Below are 23,428 nucleotides of genomic sequence, written 5' to 3'. Positions count from 1 at the left end.
TTGCCATTGCTACAGCCCATGTTCAGATCAACTGTGATTTCTCCAGCTGGTACACAGAGCAAGGTGGGGAGCTTGAACTTTAAGACCCCATGAGCCACAGTTCACTCATTTTGGGAGAGCCCCCATTTGTGGGTAGTGCTTATAATTGGAGCAGTGAGCACTTGCAGTGAGCACTTGCATCTCAGAAATTTCCCTACCCAGTAGATGGGAAGATAATTCCAGCCAAATGGGGCAACCCAAAGAGAACATGCCCCACATGAGGCCATATTCTTATACTGCCTTCTGCTGGACTTCAAAATTCCCACTGGATTATTTCTGTTACTGTTTAATTGATTTTATTTTATTTTTTAAAGATTTTATTTATTTATTTATGAGAGAGAGAGAGAGAGCATGAGAGGCAGAGACAGAGGTAAAGGGAGAAGCAGGCTCCATGCAGGGAGCCTGACATGGGACTTGATCCCGGATCTCCAGGATCAGGGCCTGGGCTGAAGGCAGCGCTAAACCGCTGAGCCACCCGGGCTGCCCATGTTTAATTGATTTTAAAATCATGTTCAAGAAGCTGTGGATTTGCCTGGTGAGCTCATGATCTTTTTTTATATAGATTTTGTAGTAGATGCTACCAGAAAAGGAAACAAGATTCGATTTGCAAACCATTCAGTGAACCCCAACTGTTATGCCAAAGGTGAGTTCCCAGTCACCTGGGAGGTAGGGTGAGTGATGGATGCTTTATTTACTATGATTTTTATGAACTATGTACCTTTTTTCATTGCTGAGTTATTTTTTGTCCAAAGACAATCACGATTAACGTCTGGTATCATTTTGAGTCTCTTTTGTAATTGGCTTTCTTCACTGAATACATTATAAAGATTTACCCACAAACAAGAATCTTTTGAAGGTGATCTTCCTATATCACCAGTCAGAATAATAGATCTAAAGCAAGGAAGCAACTGTCTTCACTGACTGGTTTTTACTCACACTTCACTTATGTTTTTCCTGGGAATTGGGAGAAAATCAGCCCAGCACCACCGTTTGTTGGCTTGGAGCTGACCAGGAACCTAGCTTTGGCTTTGTCCTGTTTGCAGTGGTCATGGTAAATGGGGATCATCGCATCGGGATCTTTGCTAAAAGGGCAATTCAAGCTGGTGAAGAGCTCTTCTTTGATTACAGGTAAGGTGGCCAGAAATGGTCCTTGGGGGTGGCTCCAGGGGCAGAAGAAGTGGCTGTTAGAGTTGATTTGTGGGCTTAAGGTGGACGATATGGATGAAGGAGACGGCCTCATGGTGGTCAAGTCTTTGTCTTAATTCTGCTCTCCAGAGCCTTGCCTCAGAAGTGGGAGCAGATGTAAACCACTCTGAGGGAGAGGGAGAGAGAGAGGGAGAGGGAGCAAATCAGAGGGGATTCTGTCTTCATTTACAAAAGCCTTCATAGTAACCTGGTTCCTCCTGCTCTGGGACAGGTACAGCCAAGCCGATGCCCTCAAGTACGTGGGAATCGAGAGGGAGACCGATGTCCTTTAGCCTTCCTGGGCCCCATGCCAGCGCTTATGGTAGCGGCACTGTCTCTGCTTTCATGCACACACCACTGCTGCTCGAGTTTCCTGCACTACGTGTCTCCCAGACCGAGAAACCCCCCACCCACTCCCTCTGCAGTGAGGCCTTGGCTGTGTCCAGTAGGAACAAACTGTCTCAGTGAGAGGGGGAGGCAGAGGCAACTAGGGCTTGGTCCCCCCAGAGAGAGAGTTGCAGAAGTGGGAGACTATGTCAGGCCTCAGAGGAAGAGAGCACAGGTGGGGGGTGGGTGACTCAGCGTGGTTTCTTGTCCGCTACATAGGTTGTGGGCCTCAGCAATCAACCTGGGCAGTTCCTAACAAGGATTGGCCTGTAATTCTAACTTTGCAAGTCAAGAGTCCTTGTGTCATTGGGTCACCAGCATCTCTCTCTGTGACAATAGGACCTGGAGAGGACAGGTCAGTGAAGTTTGGTGACTGGAGCTGATGAGTGCCCTGGGTCACAGGTGAGCCTGGCAGGTGACACAGACTGAATTCAGAGGGGAGACAAGTCACCTTACTACCTCTTCCCTCTGGCAGGGTTCAGATTCAAAGAGTGTGGGTTCTGAGTATAGATATTCAACACTGGGAGAGGAAAGCTAAGAGCTGTTCGTCCACAGACAGAGCACAAGGGTCATCCTGATGACAGTAGTTCAACTGCTAAGGCTGTGGCCCAAGAGGCTTTGAGAAACTTCTGTACTCTGGAAATGAGTGAATAAGTTTTCAGATTCCTGAAAGCAGGTACCAGTGTGCCAGTGGCTCCTTCCAAAGCGCTGGCTTGGCGACTACAGGCAGCCATTGTGCTGCTACTGAAGAAGCATGGGGGGGTGCCTGGCTGCGCATGAGCTCTCTGGTTCCTGGGTATGGAGTTGTTTACAGGCCCTTCATTCCCTTTAGAGTCCAGGCCCATGGGGCCTCCGTTGCTTATCCCTGGGCACAGGCCTGGACTAGAGAGGGGGAGGGTCGTAGAGGTGATTTACTTTCCTGTCTGTTACACCTGCTGTTGGAAAGCGTGAGTTGACAGTGTTTGGAGGTGGGTGAGGGGCTCCCAAGTTGCACGTATTTAGGATGGCATCATGCTTGCCACGCACACTGGCAGAGGGTATTTGAAGTGTTAAGAAGCAGGCCAACCTCCCGTGCCAGTCCATGGTGCCATTCTCTCTGGGATTCATGAAGAGCAAAGCACTTTATTTGAGGTCTGCAGATTGAGGTGGCATTTGAACCAAGGTCTTTGGGGTCCCTGCCCAAATCCTATTCCTAAGAGAAGGAGAAGGACAGGGGTTGGAAGATTTCTCCTCAGTTCTGTCTCAGCAACTCGTGGAGTAAGGAGAAGCTTCCTTGACACACAAGGAGCAAATGAGGATGGGGCCAGCTCTAGGAGCTACCCCGGTGTCTGTGGCTGGCATGCTGAACTGGCAGGGAATAAGGAGCATTGTGCTGGGTAAAAAGGATGTGGGCAGGAGCAGGCTGGCCTAGGGAATATTAGAAGAGAGAGCCGGCTTCTATTTTCTCCAGGGAATCCATGCCTGTCTTCCCTGGTCTATACTGACCACTCCCTTCCTCCAACCCCTCTGGCTCTCCCATGAAGCAAGGAGTGGGGTTCCCTTTGGCCAGACTGTCACCTAGGGATTTTGGTGGGATATGCACACACACACACTCACATATCTTCACGTACCACACTTGTGGGCACACATGCACAGAGCACCGAGCACATGCCCAGCCAGCTCCTGACGGAAGCCTCTTCCTCGCTGACTGGCCAGCCCCACCATGATTCTGAAATCTCCGTCTGCTGTGGCTTGTATTCATTGTGTACTGGGGACACCCTCTAGCTGGACTGTGGGCTTGAAAGTACTCGTAAATTACAGGGAAAAACCAGAGACAAATGAAGGAGGAGGAGTTAGGTCAGTCTGACGTAGGGCTGGCTGTGAGGAAAAGATGGGAAACAAGTAACTTACAGCCGTGGAGAGGCCAGACCGACCCCACTCTAACCTCTGTGCAGAATCCGCTCCTTCCTAGTTTCAGACCACTAATGCTCCTGTTCCACCAGCATTTCCATCCTTTCCCCTCGCTGCCTCCCCCCCCCCCTTAATGACGGGTCTCAACCTCTCCCCCCAGCCGGGGAATTTTGGATGAAGCAAGGTGGTGGGGACTGAGGGGAGACTGGTATATGTGCGGCTTTACTGCCAGTGAATTTCACGCACTTTAAAGTCCTGTGGCTTGTGACCTCTTATCTGAATAAAGTGATAGAATCCATTTTGGCAAGTTGCGTGTTGTGTACCTTGGGGCTGGAAGGATCCAGGGACGCCATAGGGGGGCAGCCCGGGCTAAAGCGTTAGCATTCTGATCCCCGCTTGTCCACGGAGACACGAGGTGAGGGGAGGTGAGGGGTTTGGCAAGAGCCAGGCAGACTCCTGGTAAATGACGTAAGGATTCTGAGGGCTCCCTGCAGAAGTTCCTGAGCCCTCCGACTAGGTCCCGCTCATCCCCTCGCCACGACGCCAGCTACCACGCACAGACGGGCTCTGCCATTCTGCTTTATTAGAACGGCTCTGGCTCTTGGCACAGCTTCAGAGTGGCGGCTGGGTCAGGCTGGGTGGTGGCCGGCAGACCTCACGAGACTTCCAACACGGGAGAAGCAAGAATCACAGACCGTGGGCACAGCACAGGACAGTTGATAGATTTTTTTCTTTTATATATAAACTGATAATTAAAAAATTAGAGTAATATATAGAGTTTCTCTAGAGAGAGACTTTGCAACAAAAAATATACGTAAAGAATATAACCTCCTGGGCAAACAAAGCAGCATCTCTGAGCGGAGGAAAGAGAACTCCTCATGCACTGGAGAGGGGGCCAAGCCTTTGGACAGGCACCAAGGCTATTGCATATCTTGGAAGAGGAAGGAAGAATAAAGGGCTGGCTAGTCAGTGTGTCTGCATTATTCTTTCTACATTGCAAGGCTTTTTTTTTCTTTTTTCTTTTTTTTTTTTTTTTATGGCTTTGGCTAAAGCATGTGAAGCATCGGAGGTACTAAGGTGCTAAAAGCGAGACCTCTCAGTCTCTGTCACAAAAAAAAGAGAGAGAGATAGAGGGTGGGGGACAGCAATGAAGTCCTCCCTAACCCCCAGCTGAGTGGAAGCAGATGGAAGACGTTCTGCAGGGCAGGGGGGAGGCTAGGGGATATGATTTAGCAGCCTCCTCCCCCCATGCCCTGTGCATCCCTGCAATCCCACACATCTGTCCCTGCTGAGATTGAATATTTGAGGGGAAGCAGTTAATCTCCCTTGCACTCTGTTGTTAATCCCTGGCAGCAGCTGGGACAGGGATGGCAGGGAGGGCCTGTCTCAACCCCATGGAGCTTCTCCTTTGGGGCAGGCAAACAACCAGGAGCCTGGGGAAATGGGGACGGGGAGGGCATTGGTTTAGGCAGTGAGGTTGGCCACTCCCTTTGGTCCCATCTGTAGCTTGGCCTACCAAACTTGGCAGGAGGGGCATCCTCTGGATGAACAGAACCAGCTAAGAGGAGCCAAATGTCCCTGACAGGGTGGGGAGAAGTGGAATTGGGGGATTTGGAGGAGAGGGACTTGGTCCCTAAAGCCCTGCTCCTAATTCATTCAGACCTGGACTCTTCCAGGATCTGGGGGAGATTTTGGTCCCGGGGGCCAGAGGATGGGGCTGGGGCTGGGGCTGGGGCTGGGGCGGAAGCTGGTGTAGGGGCCGGGACCTGGGCAGAGCCTGAAGTAGGTAGGGGAGGTTTGCTGCCAGGATGGTAATCGTGGGTGGCCTTGGGCTCATTGGTGTGGTAGGAGCCCTTGTAGCGATGATTTTGCAGATAGAAGAGCACCAACATCCCCACCAGCCCCAGCAGCAGGAAGGCCACCAAAACTGAAAGGGGAAAAAAAAAAAGAACAATTCAGGGCAGATCTTGGGGTTTCTCCATGCACAGACACACATGTATGCTTTTAGCCAAAAGGACAGTGTATGACTGCCCATTGTTCGAGTGTGTCAAGCCATTCCCAAGTGTCTGGCAGGTCTGAATTCCTTGCTCACCCCCTGCTGTCTTGAGTTCTAGTATTCCCTTTGCATGTCCCTGGAGTTACCCCAGTTTCTCACCTCTCTAGATGTTACTGCACCCTCCCCTTTGCCTCATTCCTGGGCTATAGCCTCATTTTAATATTTCACTTCAGTTAAAAGTCCACAGCATCCTCAAACGCTTAAAAATCTCCTGCTCAATTCTATACTACCATCAGCACAGCCTAGCTCATCCATGTTTGCACCCCCATGCACCTAGTGCTCACCGCCATTTAGCCCTGGGGATATGGGGCAGGGAGGGAATGTCAACAGAGAGTAGAATTAGGATTAGGAAGTCAGGGTAGGGACGCCTGGGTGGCTCAGCTGTTGAGAGTCTGCTTTCGGCTCAGGGTGTGATCCCGGGGTCTGGGGATTGAGCCCCACATCGGGCTCCCTGTGGGGAGCCTGCTTCTCCTTCTACCTAAGTCTCTGCCTCTCTGTGTCTCTCATGAATGAATAAATAAAAATCTTAAAAAAAGAATAAAAAGGAAGTCAGGATTGTGATCACGCTACTCACAGCCTAAAAGTATGGCGACCCATCCCTCGTCATGGTAGTATGGGAAGTCTGAAGGGGAGAAAGCACCAGTTAGGACAAGGCTCCTCCGTGTTTCAGGAGCTGTTGTTCCTCCCTCTTCTGTTGTCCTCCCTCTTCTGTGTCCCCTGGACATACCTGGGGGCAGATACCAGGGATCCAGCTCGGGTGGCACCTCTGAGACAAGACGTGGCATGGCTCCACAGTTAGATTCAGACAGTTCTCCCTGAACTCGCAGGGCCTCAGCTAGCTCAGCGGTCATGGGTCGAGGGGTTCGGAAGTGGGTCTTGAGGGGAGCCACGTTGTTGAATCGCACACCAGACAGGCAGCCGGAGAAGCCTGGTGTGTTGTAGCGCTGGATCTCTGGGTCAATTACTCCTGTCTCTGAGGGAGAGGCAGGCCCAGAAGGAGAGGGGCTGGGACCACCCCAGCCTCGCTCCTCTCACCATCCACAGGTTTCCTGTTGCTCATTAGTAACACCTTCACAGCTGTTCCCAGTTCCCTTGCTCCTCTAGGCTCCGGGGACTTCACCCACAGCTCCTTACCCCAAACACATTGGCACCCACAGCTCACCCATGACACGCCCCAGATACAAGGCCTTGGGTGAGTCCAGCTGGCTGTCCACCAACAGTGAAAACTTCTGTTCTGTCAGTGGGAAGTAGTCCACCTGAGAGGGAGGGGAGAGGAGCTGAGGGAGGGAGAACCAGAGGCTGACACAGCCAAGACCAAGCAGGAATTCCTGAGCTGTCCACACTGCAAGTGAGTCCTAGCTTTGTCCTGGGTGGACAACCCTAAGGCCCAGATGAAGGATTCAGTATTAAAAACCCAATGGCCTCATTCTGAGCCCTATATTTGCAGCTACCAGTGGTTTGACTTTGTGGAAAACCACTTTATTTTCTGAGCCCAACACCTGCCCACTCAAATGACCTCACAGAACAGTTGTGAGGGTCATGTGAGCTAAGACACACAAAAGTCCTCCATAAGTTGTGCTTACGGAATGTGCTCTACTAACGCTAAATATTTGACATTTGCCAGGGTGCCACAACTTGGCTCCTGGGGTCCTGACCTGAGCTGGACCACGTCTCTCCACACGCACCTGGATGAAGAGGTTGCGGTAGACGCGAGTGATGTTGACGCTGTGGGGCTGGCCGTCAGTGACGGGCCGCGTGGTCAGCTGGTACACGTAGGGGCTGGTGCCCAACTGGTACCGCAGCTGCAGGGTCCCTGTGGGGTGGGGAGGAAAGAGGGTGTCTCCTCTGGGCTCCCACAGACCCCATCTTCTGAGAGCACTCGGGTCCTCAAGTCAGTGACTCAGGAGTTATGAAAGTGCAGGGCACCCTGGGGGGCCTGCGTGACCTCACCGTCTTCCTTGATGAGCACGGCCATGTAGTCCCGCACGAAGGAGCTGACGTACAGCAAGACTGCGGGGGCTGAGTCGGTGCTGAAGCTGAAGGACACCTCCTCTCCTGTGACATTGTAGACAGGCCCACGGTAACCGGGCACAGGTCGGCCAGGCCGTGGGTATTCGGGCAGACGGTACCCGGGGCCATGGTAGCCGGGCACGTAGCCAGGAGTGTCGTAGCCAGGGATGTAGCCTGGCTCATAGCCGGGCACCGGCCGGCTCAGCATGTGCGAGAACTCCCGGGCCGCGGAGCGCAGCGCCGACTGGAGGTTGTAGCGCATCCAGGTGCCAGGCTCAAAGAAACCACCGATATCTGAAGGCAGAGGGAGTGAGGTCAGGGCCGCCATTCCCGGATTCGGGCACTGTACGTCATCCACACACCCGCCCTGGAACTTGCCCTCGGGTCCTGCCACCATCACAGCATACTTCCATTCACTGCTAGGTCCCCTTGAGCCTCTATGTCCCAGAAGGGAATCTTAAAACCATGAGAAATGGAAAAGATCAGCTAATACAACCCATATGTTTTACAGATAGGGAAACTGAGCCACAGAAATGGCTAGTGACTGCTGTAAGGATAACACGCAGTATGTAGAGAGCCAAGATTAGAATCAGAGTATCATGGGGGCGCCTGGGTGGCTCAGTCGGTTAAGTGTCTGCTTTCAGCTCAGGTCACGATCCTGGGGTCCTGGGATCCAGCCCTGCATCAGGCTCCCTGCTCAGCAGAGACTCTGCTTCTCCCTCTGCCCCTCACCCCACTCATGTTGTCTCTCTCAAATAAATAAATAAATAAATTCTTAAGAAAAAGAATTGAGGTATCATGACCCTCCTCCGGCACACTCGTCACTACTCACACTTCCAAAGCAAGACCAAAGGTCCTCTGCTGGTCCCTGAGTCCCTGCCTCTCCCTGCTCCACCAGACTTCTCACACCATTAACCTACCTGCGCGTGCATCCTCCTACACCAGCCTTAGGAAGGATGCAGTCTGGGTGCATGTGCAGGATGTCAAGGCTTGCCTTAACCAAGAACCAGGCTGGAGACATGTTTTAGGAGCTCAGCAATTGTCAACTAGGAAATGGGATAGGAGGGCATTGCGTGGCCTGAGGTGGGTGTGCTTGCAAGGGGAGTACCCTGTGATATCTTGGTGACAGTGGGAAGATGGGGAAGTTATTGGCTGGTTGCTTTTGAGTTATTTTGGTACCAGCCAGCTGCACCATCCCCTCCTTGCCCCGTTTTATGACTTGGGAGTCACCTAGCATTTTCAGTTGCCAGACAGCCCCAGCTCAGAGCTCAGGAACCCAGGGACAACTCTAGTTTTCCCTGGTGCTGACTCTGCACCTTCCGTCCTTCCCTTGCCCTCCCTATATCCCACTGTGCCCTATGGCTCCCGGGTCTCCCGTGAGCAGCTGCACTGACCATGGTTGCAGTAGGGCCCATCAAAAGCTGTGAGGTCACAGTCACACGTGTAGTAGCTGTAGCGCTCCACACAGCGGCCTCCATGGAAACAGGGGAACCGGGGGTGGGCACAATGGCCTGTGCAGTTGGGTGAGGTACCCTCCGAGGCGTTGGCACGGCCTTCCAGGTTCAGAGTCATTCCATTCAGACGCATCGCCCTCAAGCAACCCACGAAGGGGCGCCTCTTAAGCTCTGCAGATCCTGGGAAGGGTGGGCAGATGAAGAAATGGGTGTAGAGCCAGAGACAGGGATAAGTATTGAGGTTGGGAAGGGAGCCCAGGGGAATTAAGTGATGAAATAAAATCCATGGCCTAGAGAGGAAAGGTGAGCTTTTTGGCTCACTCTGCAGCAGAGGGCATTAGGACTTCAGACACAGGGCTCTTGGAAACAAGGAGAATAGAGGTAAGAGGAGTGGGAAGGTGAAGGCAGCTTCAGACCTGGCTCAGGGTCACTGCTCACCCACGTAGAGGGGCTGGTCGTACTCCAGCCAGATGTAGGTTTGCAGGGGCATAGGCCGCAGCACCCAGGGCCGGTGGTCCACACGGAGCCGGGCCTGCTTCACATTGATTTCTGCCCGGACCAGGTGCCACTCGTCATCATTGAATTCAAAGTCATCCGAGTGTACCGTCAGGTTCTCATCTCCGTTCCCCACATCGAAGGCGAAGACCACATCCCGAGATGCTGGACAATGCAGTGGGTGGGGAGAAAGGACTCAGCCCTCACACATTCCTCTCCCCATACAACCTCCCTTCTTCACTCTTTGGGGCTCCCTGAATGTCCCTCCCAATTTGTCTACAGCTTGGGATAAAACCCATAAGGTCCTTAAAACCTTATGTCCCTGGTCTCCCCCAAATGTGCAGATGCCTGGAGCCAGCTTCCCAGGCACACTTCAGAGGTTAGAAGCACAGGGAAAAACCCCTCAGGGGTCCAGGTGCCTTCTTCACACGTAAGGGACCTGAGGCCCAGAGAGGTGAGGTGAGCGCCCAAGTTCGCAAAGCCAGATACCAAGACAGAGCTGGGTCTAGAACCTGGGGTTATCTGAAGCCCTTTCCATGCTGCCTCTTGAGGGGCATCTTCCTTGCCCCTTCCCCCAGGCTCTGCCGGCCCCCCAGGCCCTGGAGGTCTCCGTCCAGCCCACGTCCCTCCCTGCATCTGCTTGCTCACTGTTGAGTTCCACCCGCACATAAGGTCGGCGCCACTGGCAGTAAGGGCCCCCCATATTCTCCAGGAAGACCCCTGAGGGGGCCGAGGTCCTGAAGTAGAAGGAGACATCAAGGCTGTGGTTGGCACGGATGGGGGGGAAGCGGAGTGCAGCCCCAGTGTGGAAGGAGATGGTGTTCCAGGAATTTCCTACAAAACCAGAAGGGGGAGGGTCCTGTCAGGGAGGTGGGAATGCGGAGAAACAAGGGAGCCCCTCGTGTAGTGGGGGAGGATAGGGCAGAGGGGTCACCTAGGGGTGGCTGAGGGGAGAAGAAGGGGTCATCTCACAGCAGGAGCTGGGTGCTTGGCAGCATGCCTTAGAGACCTGCACTGGGTGGGGTGACCTAAATTTTGGGAACTGGAAAGCCCACCCTGGTGGGAGGCACACAAAAAGGGTCTGTCACTCACGATCACCATAGCAGCGCAGGGGCCTCAGGAAAAACTGGGCCTCAGAATTGGAGCGGTTCGTATCTCCCACCACCACCTGAGTGACAGGCAGGTGATCCACAAAGGTCAGCAGTCCCTTGTCAGTTCTCCTGTGGGACAGATGCAGTGGTTCAGCCGCCTGCTGCTTCACTGCCCCTGGAAGCCCCGATGCCCCGTCCATTCGCCCCTTACCACTGGGGCTGGTCAGCGTCACAGTTGCAGTGCAGGGCCGGATCCACGCAGCTCCGGTCCAGACCACAGGCACACCGCTGGATCCCAGGCTGCGAGCCTCCCCAGTAGAAGTGCTGCTCCTCATTCCGGCCCATCCAAAAGCTATAGGGGTAGCCTCCTGAGGAAGACACGTAGGCAGTCTTCAGGCCCCACCCCTCCACTAGCCTGTGGGCTCCACTCCTGCCTTTCTGACCAGCCCACCTCCTTGCTTGAATGTTCATGAGCCCCAGCAGAAACCTCTGGTTCCCTCTTCCCCGAGCCCCGATAGGTGTCCTGTCCAGCTCTGTGGCCCGTCCCCCACGGCCCAGGCCCTCACCAGCAGTGTTGAGCAGCCGAGAGTTGTAACAGGAGAATTCTATCCACTGTTCACAGTGCTGGGAAGCATTGGCCAGGGCACTGACTTCCTCCCAGGAGGCATTCCAGTACTGGATGGCCCCCAGGAATGGCCGCTCCATACTAGAACCTGTCACTCGAGTTGTCCACAGCCTGTCATGCCGCACCACTGTCCACGCCCGGTTCTCTGTGGGAATGGAAGTGACAGAGCTTTGGCTCAGGATGAGCAGTCTCGACCCATCTCCCTGCCCACCTCCACCACCACTGCTGCTACTCAGAGCCAATGAATGTGGCCAGCAGCTCCGTTCCAGCCCCGCTCTGGGCCCTCGACACTGTAGGTGGAGATGTGACAGCTGGAATGGCTCAGGAAGCTGGAATTTATCTGCAAGGCTAGATTACAAATTCCTGAGAGTCCCCTTTCTCCTCTGCCATCCTTTTCCCCCACCACAGTTTAATCTTGCTGGCCCCTGTGCCCCCTTCAATCCTCTGATCCCCACCCCCCATCCCAACATCCCCTTATTGGCGGCCCCTTCACCACCCACCCAGAGCCACTTGCCTCGGATATCACAGTACACTACAAATGGCTTCAGGGGGCCACTGCCATCAGGATCAATGGTGAAGTTTCCAGAAGTTTTCCCACTGAGCCGATAAGCCTCACAAGATTCCTTATATAGAGCTGGTAGGTCGTTGGGTACGGAAAGAGGAGTTATGGGGTCAGAGGGCTAGGAGTGCCAGTCCTATAATCTCTAGCAGCCTCATGATCCCCAGCAACCTCCTGGCCAACCCTGCCCCAAGTTGCCCCATCCCCCAGCTGGCTTACGCTGGTGGCAGGTTTCCCCCTTGTAGCCTGTCAGTTCGCAGTAGCAGATGAAGTCATCCCAGGACTGGTAGCAGCGTCCGTCATGCTCACACATGTTAGGGCTACACCTAAGAAAGAGAGTCAGCACCAAGGGAAGGCGCCTTACTGTGAGCATGAGAGTGGAGTCTGATCCCTACAAGATTCACTTCCAGCTCCTGAGAGCACCACAACCCCGCATAACTAGCCAGGTATAACCCTAAGTGCTGGCATACTAGGCAGGCCTCAGGGCTCAAGGACTACTGCTTACCAGCCCCCCTCCCCCCTCAGGAAGAGAACCCTCTAGGACCAAGAACAAATGCTTCATTTCCATTCTGAGCATGTGTCACTTTAATGGAAGAATTAGGTAAAGGAGGACAAGAGGATAAGACAAGAGGTTAAGGAGGAATCATCTCCAGGTGGGAGACTCAGGAGCTGGGACCAGAAGGGAGAGCATTGAGAAAGGCCACTCCCATTGGGAGACCACCAAAGAGGGCTTTGGAGGGGTCACCTCTTGCAGGGAGAGGGGCTTCTGGATACCTATCAGTGATGCCACATGTGTCAAAGAGGACCTCAGCATAGTATCCAAGCCGCCGGCCCTCCACCAGAGTCAGGTTGACCAGTTGACCATCCACCTTGAGCAGCTCCATGCAGCCATGGAACGCCGTCTGGTTGGAGTGGCAGCCCGATCGACTGGCTGGTTTGGGACAACCTGGAGCAACCACCCCTGTGAGGCCCTCCCCAGGGGACACCCCAAAGACCCTCCCCCAGGGAGATGCCAAAGGAAAACCAGACATGAAGGAAGGAAGGGAGCCAATAGATAATGGCAGTGACCTTCCAATCCCCAAGGCTCCAGAGGGGAGAGAGGGATTTATCCCTACAAAACTCTCCAGGTAGCCCCAGCTGAGGGGACTTTGGTAGAGCCTTCCCACCCAGAGACAGGGTTCTGGCCAGGGCAGCTCCCACTTACCCCCAAAGAAGTATGAAGTGCCAGTACGGATCAGCAGTGGGTATGAGACCCTGACCTCTGCCCCTTCTACGTCATCAATGCTGATGACTGCATGGTTCTCCTGTGCTGCAAAATTCACCTCATGCCAAAAGCCATCATTCAGGCGGTACCCTGGACAGGAGAAGAGGACAGTGTGGGTAGGGGAAGCATGGCATTCTGAGAGAAGGGTGTCTTGAGCCAGGAAGCAGCAACCTCACTCTAGGCCTATGTGCCCTCCATTATAGTATAACCTGTGTGTGTGTGTGTGTGTGTGTGTGTGTATGTTTTTTTTTTTTTTTTTTGAGAGAGAATAAGGAGTATCCATGGGGGATGGGCAGAGGGAAAGAAAGAATCTCAAGCAGACTCCCCAATGAGAGTGGAGCTCAGCAAGGGGTTCGATCTCATGACACTGAGATCACAACCTGAGCTGAAATCAAGTCAGACACTTAACCGACTGAGCCACCGCCCCCCCCCCATTACACTTATCATACTTAGTGACATCTTTGAATGTCTGTCTTCAGTAACTCTAGCAGCTGAGGCAGAGTCTGCAAAGCCGCAGATTAATAATAAATGTTTCTGGAGCCCCTCTCCCCCCAACTAGAAGATACTAGGACTCAGCCTTCCTGCTTCTCCCAGCACCCTTAGCCCCTCAGACCTGACTTCCCCACCCCATGCACTCACCTCCTCCTCTTTTCCCAGGGCCCTCCTGCCCTGCTCCCTTCCTTCCTCCCCGCCCCCCTCTTCTGACCTCCTGGCACCTCCCCCTGCTTCCCCCACTCACCAGCAGCGAACTGAAGCTTCTTCCGGCCAGTCTGCGCAATGGACACGTTGACCTGCCCCTCACTGAGCATCAGCTCCACGTGGCCCAGCCCGTCCCCCAGGCGGGAGAAGAGTAGCAGCCCCGTGAGATCCCAGGTGCGGAAGCGAAAAGAGACGGCGAAGCGGCCTCGGCGCGGAAAGCCAGGCACTTGCACAAAGTTGTGAGGCCCTCCGAAGTTGATGGGGTGAGGAACGGGATCCAGGCAACGGAAAGCCACCTTACCCTGAGGACGAAAGTAGGGATCCATCAGCATCCAAGACCATGAATGTGCCGCCTGCCTCTGCTGGGAATTCAATTTCCATACTGGTCCAAAATCTTCAGGCACTCCCTTGCTGTGTGTGTTGGGGGTAGGGGGAGTAATAAGACCTCCCACTTTGACCGTTCCCACCCCGCCCCACAAACATAACCAGCTGTGCAGGGGCTCTCCAACCAAGTGGGCTCTGGGGACTTTCTACGGACTCTCGCTGCTTTTACACTGTCTCCAGGGCAACCGCCACCTTCCCTTCCTTCCAGCGTGGAGAGGCACTTTCCTGCTGGCTCCCTGGCAGCGGCACTAGAATACCTGCTGCAGAGTTGGGGTGAGGGGGAACCACACCCAAACATAACGCGGGTTCCAGTCCTGACTCAACTACTGTACCACTCCGCGATCCCTGGCCATGCTGCTCCGGGGCTCAGCATCTTATTTTCCTCAAGCATCAATTGAGGAAGTGGCTAGATCAAACCACAACTGCTTAAATGGGGGTTAGGGAGGGGCTTTTGCACCTCCTGGGGGTACGTGATGCTTCCCCACTTGAGCATTTGGCTGGGGAGAGAGGGATCCTCGGCTTTTATCTGATTCTCTTTGCTTTCCAAATAGCTTTGACGTCCCCTCCTCCCTGATCCCCCAGCCCACTGGCCTCGAAAGTGATCCTCGAATGGCGCCTCACGGCCAGGTCGGCGATGTTGACTCGGTTGAAGATTATGTTTTCTATGCAGCCTCGGAAATTATGCCGATAGGCAAGGTTCTTCTGCGCGGCTCCCACTAGACCCCCGATGAACATCTGAGGGCGGGGTGGGGGGGTAGGGTGAGGATCCCTGGGTGCCAGAACGCGCGCATGCGCACCATTCTCGCTCCTCCGTCCCACACTCGCCCAGGCTCCCTGCCTGGCTTCATAAAAGACTTGAAATATACATTTCCTCAGTATCGGTATTAAAGCTGGAAGCTCGCTGGGCCTCCCCAGATTTGGGTTCTAGCCCTGATTCCACCACAAATTGGCTGCATCCCCGTAGGTAAGTCAATTAACCTGTCTGTGATTCTTTATCTGCAGATCAGGGCCACAGAGTTGGGCAATGGAAGGGGGCAATTTTCTCATTTCATCTGATCCCCAAAACCCAGATTTCCAGATCCCATGTCAGTTGTTGTGGGGTGGTGCTGGGGAAATCTGCCTGCTAACAGCCAAGAATAGCCAAAACCTCTCAGGCCTGGGAGCTGCAGCTTTGCTAAGAGCTGCTAGGATATTCAGGAACTATGGTAGAGAAAAGTAGTGTCTCCCACTGACCCACCCAGCACCCCAACTCAACTAAATGAACCCCTCTGCTCACCTCATTATCCAGGTTCAGCCTCTCAAAGTCCCCATTGAGCACAAAGCGCTGCACATAGCCGTCCAGGGTGAGGTTTGCTTCCCGGCCAAATCGGTCCACACGCACATAATGCCAGTGCTGGTCGTTAAGGACACCACCAGCGCTCACTGTGGTGTGGCCGGGCCTTGGCTGGATGGGGCTGCTGCCTGCGGGGAGGAAGGAGTAGGGTCAGACCTACAATCTGTAGAGCCCCTGAGAGGCCTACCCCCTGAGGTGGACCAGCAGCCAGGAGCTTGGCACAGGGAAGAGATGGCTTGGCACAGGGCCCAGGCAGGCCAGGAGGGTTGGGCATATAGAGGTTGGATGTCTTCAGCTTGGGATCCAGTGGTGGCTGTTGGCCAGTATGTGACTTAGGGTAAGTCATTTAACCTCTCTCAGTCCCTGTTTTCCAATAGCTGCTTCTGCTTCATCATATGGATGTTATGAAAAGCTAATGAGATACAAAATAACAACTCCTTGGGTTTCTATGTATATGTACATGTAGTATATATACGGTTTCTACCATGAGGAAACAGACTGAGGAAGTGCCTTGCCCAAGGTCACACCATTGGTCGGGTATAGCTGAGACTGGAATCCAGATCTCCTGACTCAAGAGTCCAGGGTTTTGCTAGGACCAAATTCTGCACGAAGAAGGCGGGTTTGTCCAAACACTAAGGAAGGGCCTATCAGGAGTGGGCGCGGCTTCGCGGAGGCGGTGCAGCGAGGGGCGTAACCCCAGAGCCGCTGGGGTCGCAACCCAGTGGCTGAGCTCACCCAGGCTCATGTGCAGAAGCAGGTGCGCCCCCTGCAGCTCCAGTGTGATGTAGTCGCCCTGGACGCCCTCCGCGTGCAGAAGAAGCCCGTCCTTCTCTTCGGTCTTGAAGCTGAAGGCGAACACGTCCCACAGGCTCCGGCTGACCCCTCGCGGGAAGCGGTACGAGATGGCATCATCGCCGTCGAAATAGAGCACGTCGGACTCTGCGCGAAGGACAGTAGGTGGGCCGAAGACCGGGAAGACTATGTCCCAAGGCCCCCGCCACGACCTCCGCACGCTTACTGTAAGGACAGCCGTAGAGGCCGAGCCTTAGGCCGATCTTGCCGCGCGGGTTCCAAGCCAATGGCACGATGCGGATGTAGCGCGCGGTGAAGTGGTAGTGCAGGTCGTGGCGGACTATCGCCGACTCGTTCACGTTACCGAAGAAGGTCTGAGGGGGGAGGGGAGAGGAGAGACCGGGTCCCCACCTTCCGCTGCGTTTCTCTACAGCCTCCCAGCCCACAGTTGTCACACCCAGCCAATATCGACTTCCAGAAAGCAAACTCTCCCAGATCTCCTTGGCCCTCGTGGCTTCAGAAAAAACAGGTGCCCTAGAGTAGATCTTCCTCTCCTGCCTTCCTGTTATTTCTTCAAAGCTCAACTCAGATGTCCCCTCCTTCAAGAAGCTTTCCCAGATTTTACCCTAAAGAATGTTAAACCCTGTCATCTGAGAATGTCTTGCACACATGATGAGCCGACAGTCCCTCTGGACTGAATCCCCAGATTGGAAGTCACTGCTCCTCATGTGTGTCCTCACCACCTTCTCCTCCATTTCCCCCAAGCTAGTGCCCAGCCCAGGTTGCAGAGCTGGGGAGGTTCTCCAAGTGTGTGCACTGGGGGGCCTGGAATACCGCATTGTGCCCTCTCTGGTAGAACGGCGTCCAGCTGTCCACTCGGTCCCCGTAGAGCAGCATGTAGCGTGTAACCCAGTCCCACGAGTTAAACGAGCCCTGAGTGGCCACAGCTCGGATCCGGTGCTTCTTCATTAAGTCGATCTGGAGCCAAGGATTTGGGTCCCCAATTCGGGGAGACCATCCACTTATGCCTATAGAAGAGGGCTTTTACCACCGGCTCTCCCTTTACCCCTAGCCCTCCAGAGCCCTCCCCCCCCCCCGGCACGCCTTGGGGCGGCAACTTGCTCACCGTGCAGCCGGGCAAAGCGGGGTGCAGTGAAGAGCCCATAGTAGGAGGAGGCACCCAGGGAGCGTGCGTACAGAGGCCCGACCAGCTCCTCGTCACAGCCGTCTGGGTTGGGGAAACAGACATTTTGGTCTGGCGGCCCCTCCCAGGTCCTTCCAAAGACCCCGCACACTGAGCATCCGGAGCTCCTCCTTCTCTGCTTCCCAGCGGCCAACCCAGCCCTAACTTAAGCCATCTACTCAACCTGGGCTGAAGCAACAACTGCACAATCAGAGGTGGCTGCCTTCTCCTTCTGGGTGGACCTCTAAGCCAGACCTTCCCTAGCTCTGTGACTGCCTTGATACCAGCCCAGCCTTAGTCCTCCCCAAAACACAACCCCAAACCTCAGCATCTTTCAGAACCTGAGTCAGCCCAAGGCACCAATCCAGCCCCAGCCTTATCATCGGTCCCACTCATCAGCACCCCCAGTCCTCACCAACCCCAAATCCAGGCCTTGCTCCCAAACCCTGCCAGTCATACCAGCATCACTAGCTCCAAGTCCAACCTTACCTCAATCACGGTCACCAACTCCTTCTTGGATCCCAGCCTCAAAATCCGGCCCCAGCCCCAAACCCTAGCTCCTGGACCTGCTCCAAGCCCAGCCCCAGACCCTGGTAAAAACCTTAACCCTTGCTGGGGTCACCAGTACCACCCTTATCCCCAACCCTCAAACCCAAGCACCAGCTCCCGCTTGGATTCCAGTCCCAAATCCCCGGCCAGGGCCGACTCGATCCTCGGCTCTGGCCCTTCGGAGCCCAGCACCAGCCCGGGAGCGCGCGCCAGCCTCCGAGCTGCATTGCGGAGCGCGGGGGAGAGGCAGGAAAGGATGGGAACCGGCGAGCGCGCGCCGGCCGAGAAGGGACCCGCGACCACCTAGCCGCAATGCGGCTGGACCCGCCCTGCAGGCTTTGGACTCCCCGCCCAACCCTGCGTGCACCTGAGCCCGGCACTCACAGTAGCCCCAGCCCCGGGTTCCTGAGACCGCGGCGAGCAGGATGCAGAGGAGCCGGAGACACATGGTGCAGGGCTGACGGGTCTCGGCGGCCGCCTCCCAGTGCGCGGCTCTGGCTAGGGCTCCAGTTCCAGGTCGGGCTCCCCGCTCTCCTCCTGGGGTTCGCAGCGGACAGCTCTCTCCTCCTAACCCACCCCTCCCTCTAGCCTCTCCCCCAACCCCCTTCTCTCTCTCTCTCTCTCTCTCTCTCTCTCTGTCGTTCCAGGTTCTCCGCTGCTCGCTCGCTCTCTCCTTCCCACCCTCTCTCCTCTCACCTCCCCCTTTCCCCAGCCTCGCTCTCCCGGCACGCGCAGCTTTCCCGGACCCCGCGCAAGCGCGCGCCTCAGCCCCGCTGCGAAAGGGCGGGGGTGGAGAGCCTCCAGCAGCCGGGAAATACCCTGAATAACCCGAGGCTGGCAGGGACTGTGGCCGCAGGAGTGGGGGAAGGAAGGCTAGAGCCAGTCGATAGGTCCCCCCAAATCCAAGAAAAGCGGGGAGGGGTGGGGCGGATACCGGGAGATGGAAAGAAGAGCAAGTAAAAGAATATAACATTTTCTGAAAGCAAATTATGCTCCAGGCACCTGTGCTAGGCACCCTCATAACCCTGTGAATTCGGCATTTTTACCTTTCTCCACTCTGCAGATGAAAAACTCGAGGCTCAAAGAGGTAAACTACTCAAGATCACACAGGTAGCTAGCAAATGATATTTCAAAACCCATTCTTTTTTCTACTGGCAGGGTAAAGAGAAAAAAATAAGGGGGTGGAATGGGAAGTTAGGTAAAGAGAGCCCACAGACCCTAATCCCCACCGCCCTCTGCGTCCATCTCCCCGCCCCTTCCTTCCTGTCCTGCTAGTTTAACTTCTCTCCACAGTGGCTACACCTCAGAAACCTGTGTAGCCAGAGATGGAGACCGAGCCCGCAGAGCAGGTGGGAGTTGGGGCTGGGGGGAAGGGTTATAGAGAGGGAGGGTAAGGCAAAGGGATGGGATTCCCTACCTGGTAACAAGCTTCTGTCATGCTTTGACCTATCAAGAATATCTTGAGCCATCTAGACCTGGGACCTTCCAGATAGATGGGCCTGGTGATGTGAGTCTGGGGTTGGGTAATGGGACTAGCCTGAGGGGAATGGAGAGCTAACCCTAGAGGTGGGAGGTCCCAACAAACACCAGAAAACCTGAGCCCCTTGTCATGAGTTCTCTACATTATGCCGGCAGTCCAGGGACACCCTCGGATGCAAAGCCTGCATGTGGGTGTTCTTCCAGGAGAGGGCGCTGCAAACAGAACTGAAGCTCCAAGATTTTTTTTTTTTTTTAAGATTTTATTTATTTATTTATTCATGAGAGACAGAGGGGGGCGGGCAGAGACACAGGCAGAGGGAGAAGCAGGCTCCACGCAGGGAACCGAGGTGGGACTCGATCCCAGCTCTCCAGGATCACACCCTGGGCTGAAGGTGGTGCTAAACCGCTGAGCCACCCGGGCTGCCCCAAGATTTATTAATAATAGAAACCTTGACCTACGAAGAGCACAGAGGCTTCACATCCATTACTTTCCTTATTTCAAACAACTCTGCCACTTGGACTGGTCAGGATTTCTAATCTCGCCCATACATATTAGGCAACTGAGATCCAGAAAGGTCAAGGTCTGCCAGGAAGCTGGATGCAGAGGCAGAAAGGGTGCAGTGGAAGCCAAGGCTTGTCGAGGGTGTGCTAGGAAGACTTTGGGGAAGGGTTTGTATCTTCTTCCTCTACACTGTTGTCATACCGCAGCTCCCAGCTTGGAAGGTGTGTGTGGGAGGGAAAGGTGTGTGGGAAGCTGTCTCATAAGGTCTCTCTCATTTTGACCCCCCCCCCCCAGGTATCCTGGGGCCCCTACTCTGGGGAGGATGAGGAGGCATACTCAGCAGAGCCGATGCCAGAGCTCTGCCACAAGGCAGATGTCCAGGCCTTCAGTAGGACCTTCCAACCTAGTGTCTCCCTGGTGGTGGCTGCACTGGGCCTGGCTGGCAATGGCCTGGTCCTGGCCACCCACCTGGCAGCCCGACGTGCCGTCCGTTCGCCTACTTCTGCCCACCTGCTCCAGCTGGCCCTGGCCGACCTTCTGCTGGCCCTAACCCTACCCTTTGTCGCAGCCGGGGCTCTGCAGGGCTGGAGTCTCGGAAGTGCCACCTGCCGCGCCATCTCGGGCCTCTACTCGGCCTCCTTCCACGCCGGCTTCCTCTTCCTGGCCTGTATTAGCGCCGATCGCTACGTGGCCATCACGCGGGCCCTCCCCGCTGGACCGAGGCCCTCTGCGCCGGGCCGCGCACACGTGGTCTCAGCCATCGTGTGGCTACTGTCGCTGCTTCTGGCGCTGCCTGCTCTCCTTTTCAGCCAGGACGGGCAGCGGGAAGGCCAGCGACGCTGCCGTCTCATCTTCCCCGAGGGCCTCACGCAGACGGTGAAGGGGGCCAGCGCGGTGGCGCAGGTGGTCCTGGGCTTCGCGCTGCCGCTGGGCGTCATGGCCGCCTGCTACGCGCTCCTGGGCCGCACGCTGCTGGCCGCCAGGGGGCCTGAGCGCCGGCGCGCGCTGCGAGTCGTGGTGGCCCTGGTGGCGGCCTTCGTGGTGCTGCAGCTGCCCTACAGTCTCGCCCTACTCCTGGATACTGCGGACCTCCTGGCTGCCCGCGAGCGGAGCTGCCCGGCCAGCAAGCGCAAGGATCTGGCACTGCTGGTCACCGGAGGGCTGGCCCTGGCCCGCTGCGGCCTCAACCCCGTGCTCTACGCCTTTTTGGGCCTGCGCTTCCGCCAGGACCTGCGGAGGCTGCTGCGCGGTGGGAGCTGCAGCCCAGGGCCTCACCCCCGCGGCCGCTGCCCCCGCAGGCCCCGCCTCTCTTCCTGTTCAGCCCCCACGGAGACCCACAGCGTCTCCTCCTGGGACTACTAGGGCTGCGAACCCGAGGGCAGAGGGCGCGGGCTGAGGAAGTGATGCCAGGGAGGGTAGTGGGAAAGGGGAGTAGGTGGGGGAACACCGAGGAGGTAGGGACCTAAAGGAATTGCTTCTGTACTTTGCCACACTAAATTGATAACATGGAAATGAGATGCAACCCAACAACTGTTACTATTTTTGAGTCACGCACTTGGAAGTGATTTGCAGCAGGGCAGTACCAGTGGGTTCCCCCTCCCCCTCCGGTGGAAAGTGCTGAGAGTCCGGGTGGGGGTGCAGAGCTGCTGAGCCTGCTGAAGCTCTAGGCACTGTCACCCCCTCCACCTTCACCCGGTCTCTGCGAACAAGAGGTGAGGTGGGAAAGCTGCCAAGCAAGGAGCGCTGGAGTTCCTCTTGAAGTAGCAGAAGCAAGAGCTTTCTAACAACTACAGTGCTATCCAGTAATGGCTGCCTTAGCAGGCACTGAGTTCCTGGCCTCCGGAATGTTCAGGCCAAGGCTGTTGGGGACTGTGTGTGCCCTTGCATGGTGGAGTGGTAGAGAGGGACAGTGGACAGGCGATTCCCTTTTTGGGTGGGCTCTTGGATTAGATTACCACTTTATGGGCCCTTCTAAGGTGGCAGAAAGAAAAGAAAAAGAAAAGGGTAATTTAAAAAGTTGAGTCTGAGTTTTTCACCACGGAGAAAAACCAAGGAGAAAATTCCAATTTGAAAATTTCCAGAGTCGTTATCAGGGGTGTGGTGGGGCTGGGGGTGACTGCCGTTCTCCATCTTCCCTGGGGACAGAGTCAGAGGAAATGCACGGAGCCTGCCGCAAAGAAAGAGGTTAGACATCGGAAAGAACTTTCTTGCAGGCAAGGGCCTGGGATCCAGTCAGGGAAGAGAGTATGTGGTTTGAATGTCACCATCTCTAGGAGCTCTCAGTGCTGGCCACTGTCATCTGGGGCGGGGGCAAGGCCGGAATGGCCTCTAGAGATGGTCGCATGGACTCCTGGTCTTTGTTTTACACAAGCACGGGAGGCAGGATGGTGTTCACGTGCGACAACTCCCGCAGTTTAATATCCGGTCAGCAAAGCTGCCCCGACCACTCCAGCCTGGAGTCTGGGGACATGGGGCAAGAAGGGCGGGGCGGGGCGGGGCGCGGAGGTCTCAAGGGAGGCGCTGGCCAGACGTCTCCGCCCTGTCCCGCCCCGCCCAGCTCGGGTTAGCCTTCCTTCCTAGAGCCTCCGGCGGCTGAGACCTAAAGCCACCGCCAGCTGGGGACAGGATCCAGGGAAGGCCCGGAGATGGCGCCGATCCTCCAAAGGTCCTACAAGGCAGCCACTGGGGGCCAACCTGGAACCCTCCACCGGAGACCGCGGGAATCGCCGCTGAGTCAGCAACGCACGCGCGCGCCCGCGGGAGCCCCGACCCCGCCCCGTCCGCGGCCCCGCCCCGCCGGGTCCGTGCTGCGCCTCGCTTAACCCCTTCCCAAACAGGACCTCAGCCTATTCGCCCCGCCAGGCCTCCACTCTCTTCGAGGGCCGCAGAGTTCTCTTGAATCTTACGTCACTCTCCCCACTGGAGTTCAGTGAACTGTGCCGTCGAAATTAGGTTTTATTTCCCACCTAGGTCTGCACTTCCCCGAGTCTCTGCCCCAGCTTCTTCACCTTAAAGAGAAGGTGACTCAGACCTAGGAATTGGATTACTCCATCCAGGGGCGGAGGGCCGCCTCTAGAGCTGTCCTGGCGCAGGTAGCCAAAGCTCTTTCCTTTCTCAGGGACCCTGAGACGAGACGGGGGTTCAGAGAGCAGCAGTCGGGGCCATCCTCTATGCCCTATGGCCTTCGTTCTCCAAAGCTCCTTCTCCAGAGGGTTTTTAATCTGTTGGGTGGTGAGCCAAGAGTTAAAACAAGGGCATGAAGGCGGGCTTCCGTGACATCACTAGCACTCCGCGTCCGACCTCAGGGACGGGGGCGTGGTTCACATCGCACCGCCCCCTCCCTCCTTATTCCTCTGCTCCTCCCCGCTGTCACCGAGCCAGGGGCACATGATGCAACCCACCGCGGTTTCAGTGGCCTGATTGGTGGCCGCGCCCGGCGCCAGGCACAGGGA

The 23,428-nt window shown here is 55.7% G+C and overlaps 3 protein-coding genes across 8 annotated transcripts in view; 2 read left to right on the top strand and 1 right to left on the bottom strand.

Moving 5' to 3' along the window:
* Positions 1-3,799, top strand: part of EZH1 (enhancer of zeste 1 polycomb repressive complex 2 subunit) — a 30,109-nt gene extending 26,310 nt beyond the window's left edge. For all 4 annotated transcript variants that reach the window (XM_072780670.1, XM_072780668.1, XM_072780666.1 and 1 more), the window contains 3 exons: positions 602-682; positions 1,083-1,167; positions 1,457-3,799. In XM_072780670.1, coding sequence (XP_072636771.1) covers positions 602-682; positions 1,083-1,167; positions 1,457-1,517 — 227 coding nt within the window. In that variant the 3' untranslated portion in view covers positions 1,518-3,799. The remainder of the gene's footprint in view (positions 1-601; positions 683-1,082; positions 1,168-1,456) is intronic.
* Positions 3,800-4,064: 265 nt separating this feature from the next.
* On the bottom strand, positions 4,065-18,619 carry CNTNAP1 (contactin associated protein 1). 2 transcript variants are annotated; one of them, XM_072780664.1, is made up of 24 exons: positions 18,380-18,619; positions 17,390-17,491; positions 17,098-17,291; positions 16,490-16,637; positions 16,207-16,410; positions 15,415-15,599; positions 14,730-14,873; positions 13,795-14,056; positions 12,996-13,145; positions 12,566-12,737; positions 12,011-12,117; positions 11,747-11,866; positions 11,174-11,377; positions 10,819-10,975; positions 10,609-10,736; positions 10,165-10,350; positions 9,460-9,681; positions 8,962-9,201; positions 7,508-7,861; positions 7,243-7,370; positions 6,720-6,813; positions 6,285-6,530; positions 6,132-6,179; positions 4,065-5,428 (listed from the first exon to the last, which is right to left on the bottom strand). In XM_072780664.1, the coding sequence occupies exons 1-24, from the start codon at positions 18,441-18,443 to the stop codon at positions 5,154-5,156; spliced, it is 4,134 nt and encodes a 1,377-aa protein (XP_072636765.1). In that variant the 5' UTR covers positions 18,444-18,619; the 3' UTR covers positions 4,065-5,153. The 2 variants fall into 2 exon arrangements, with proteins under 2 accessions (XP_072636765.1, XP_072636766.1); XM_072780665.1 differs by lacking the exon at positions 18,380-18,619 and adding an exon at positions 17,936-18,086.
* CCR10 (C-C motif chemokine receptor 10) lies at positions 18,386-21,491 on the top strand. Of its 2 annotated transcripts, XM_072780672.1 has the most exons (3): positions 18,386-18,511; positions 18,994-19,082; positions 20,271-21,491. In XM_072780672.1, the coding sequence occupies exons 2-3, from the start codon at positions 19,059-19,061 to the stop codon at positions 21,336-21,338; spliced, it is 1,092 nt and encodes a 363-aa protein (XP_072636773.1). In that variant the 5' UTR covers positions 18,386-18,511; positions 18,994-19,058; the 3' UTR covers positions 21,339-21,491. The 2 variants fall into 2 exon arrangements, with proteins under 2 accessions (XP_072636773.1, XP_072636772.1); XM_072780671.1 differs by lacking the exons at positions 18,386-18,511; positions 18,994-19,082 and adding an exon at positions 19,089-19,344.
* Positions 21,492-23,428: the final 1,937 nt, after the last annotated feature.

Source organism: Canis lupus, chromosome 16 (genome assembly GCF_048164855.1).
Source record: "Canis lupus baileyi chromosome 16, mCanLup2.hap1, whole genome shotgun sequence".
Classification (NCBI taxonomy): Eukaryota; Metazoa; Chordata; class Mammalia; order Carnivora; family Canidae; genus Canis; species Canis lupus.
The sequence above is the reverse complement of the archived record's forward strand: the minus strand, read 5'-3'. Positions and strand labels throughout refer to the sequence as shown.

Bases quoted from the DNA above. Each gene is read 5' to 3' on its own strand.
- CNTNAP1 (XM_072780664.1), bottom strand. From the start codon at position 18,443: ATGTGTCTCCGGCTCCTCTGCATCCTGCTCGCCGCGGTCTCAGGAACC. The intron at 16,638-17,097 runs GTATTCCAGGCC...CTCCCCCCTCAG, and splicing joins ACCAGAGAGGGCACAATGCG to ACCTTCTTCGGTAACGTGAA. The intron at 10,351-10,608 runs GTGAGTGACAGA...CTGGTTTTGTAG, and splicing joins CCTGCGCTGCTATGGTGATC to GAAATTCCTGGAACACCATC.
- CCR10 (XM_072780672.1), top strand. From the start codon at position 19,059: ATGAAAAACTCGAGGCTCAAAGAG. The intron at 19,083-20,270 runs GTAAACTACTCA...CCCCCCCCCCAG, and splicing joins AAAACTCGAGGCTCAAAGAG to GTATCCTGGGGCCCCTACTC.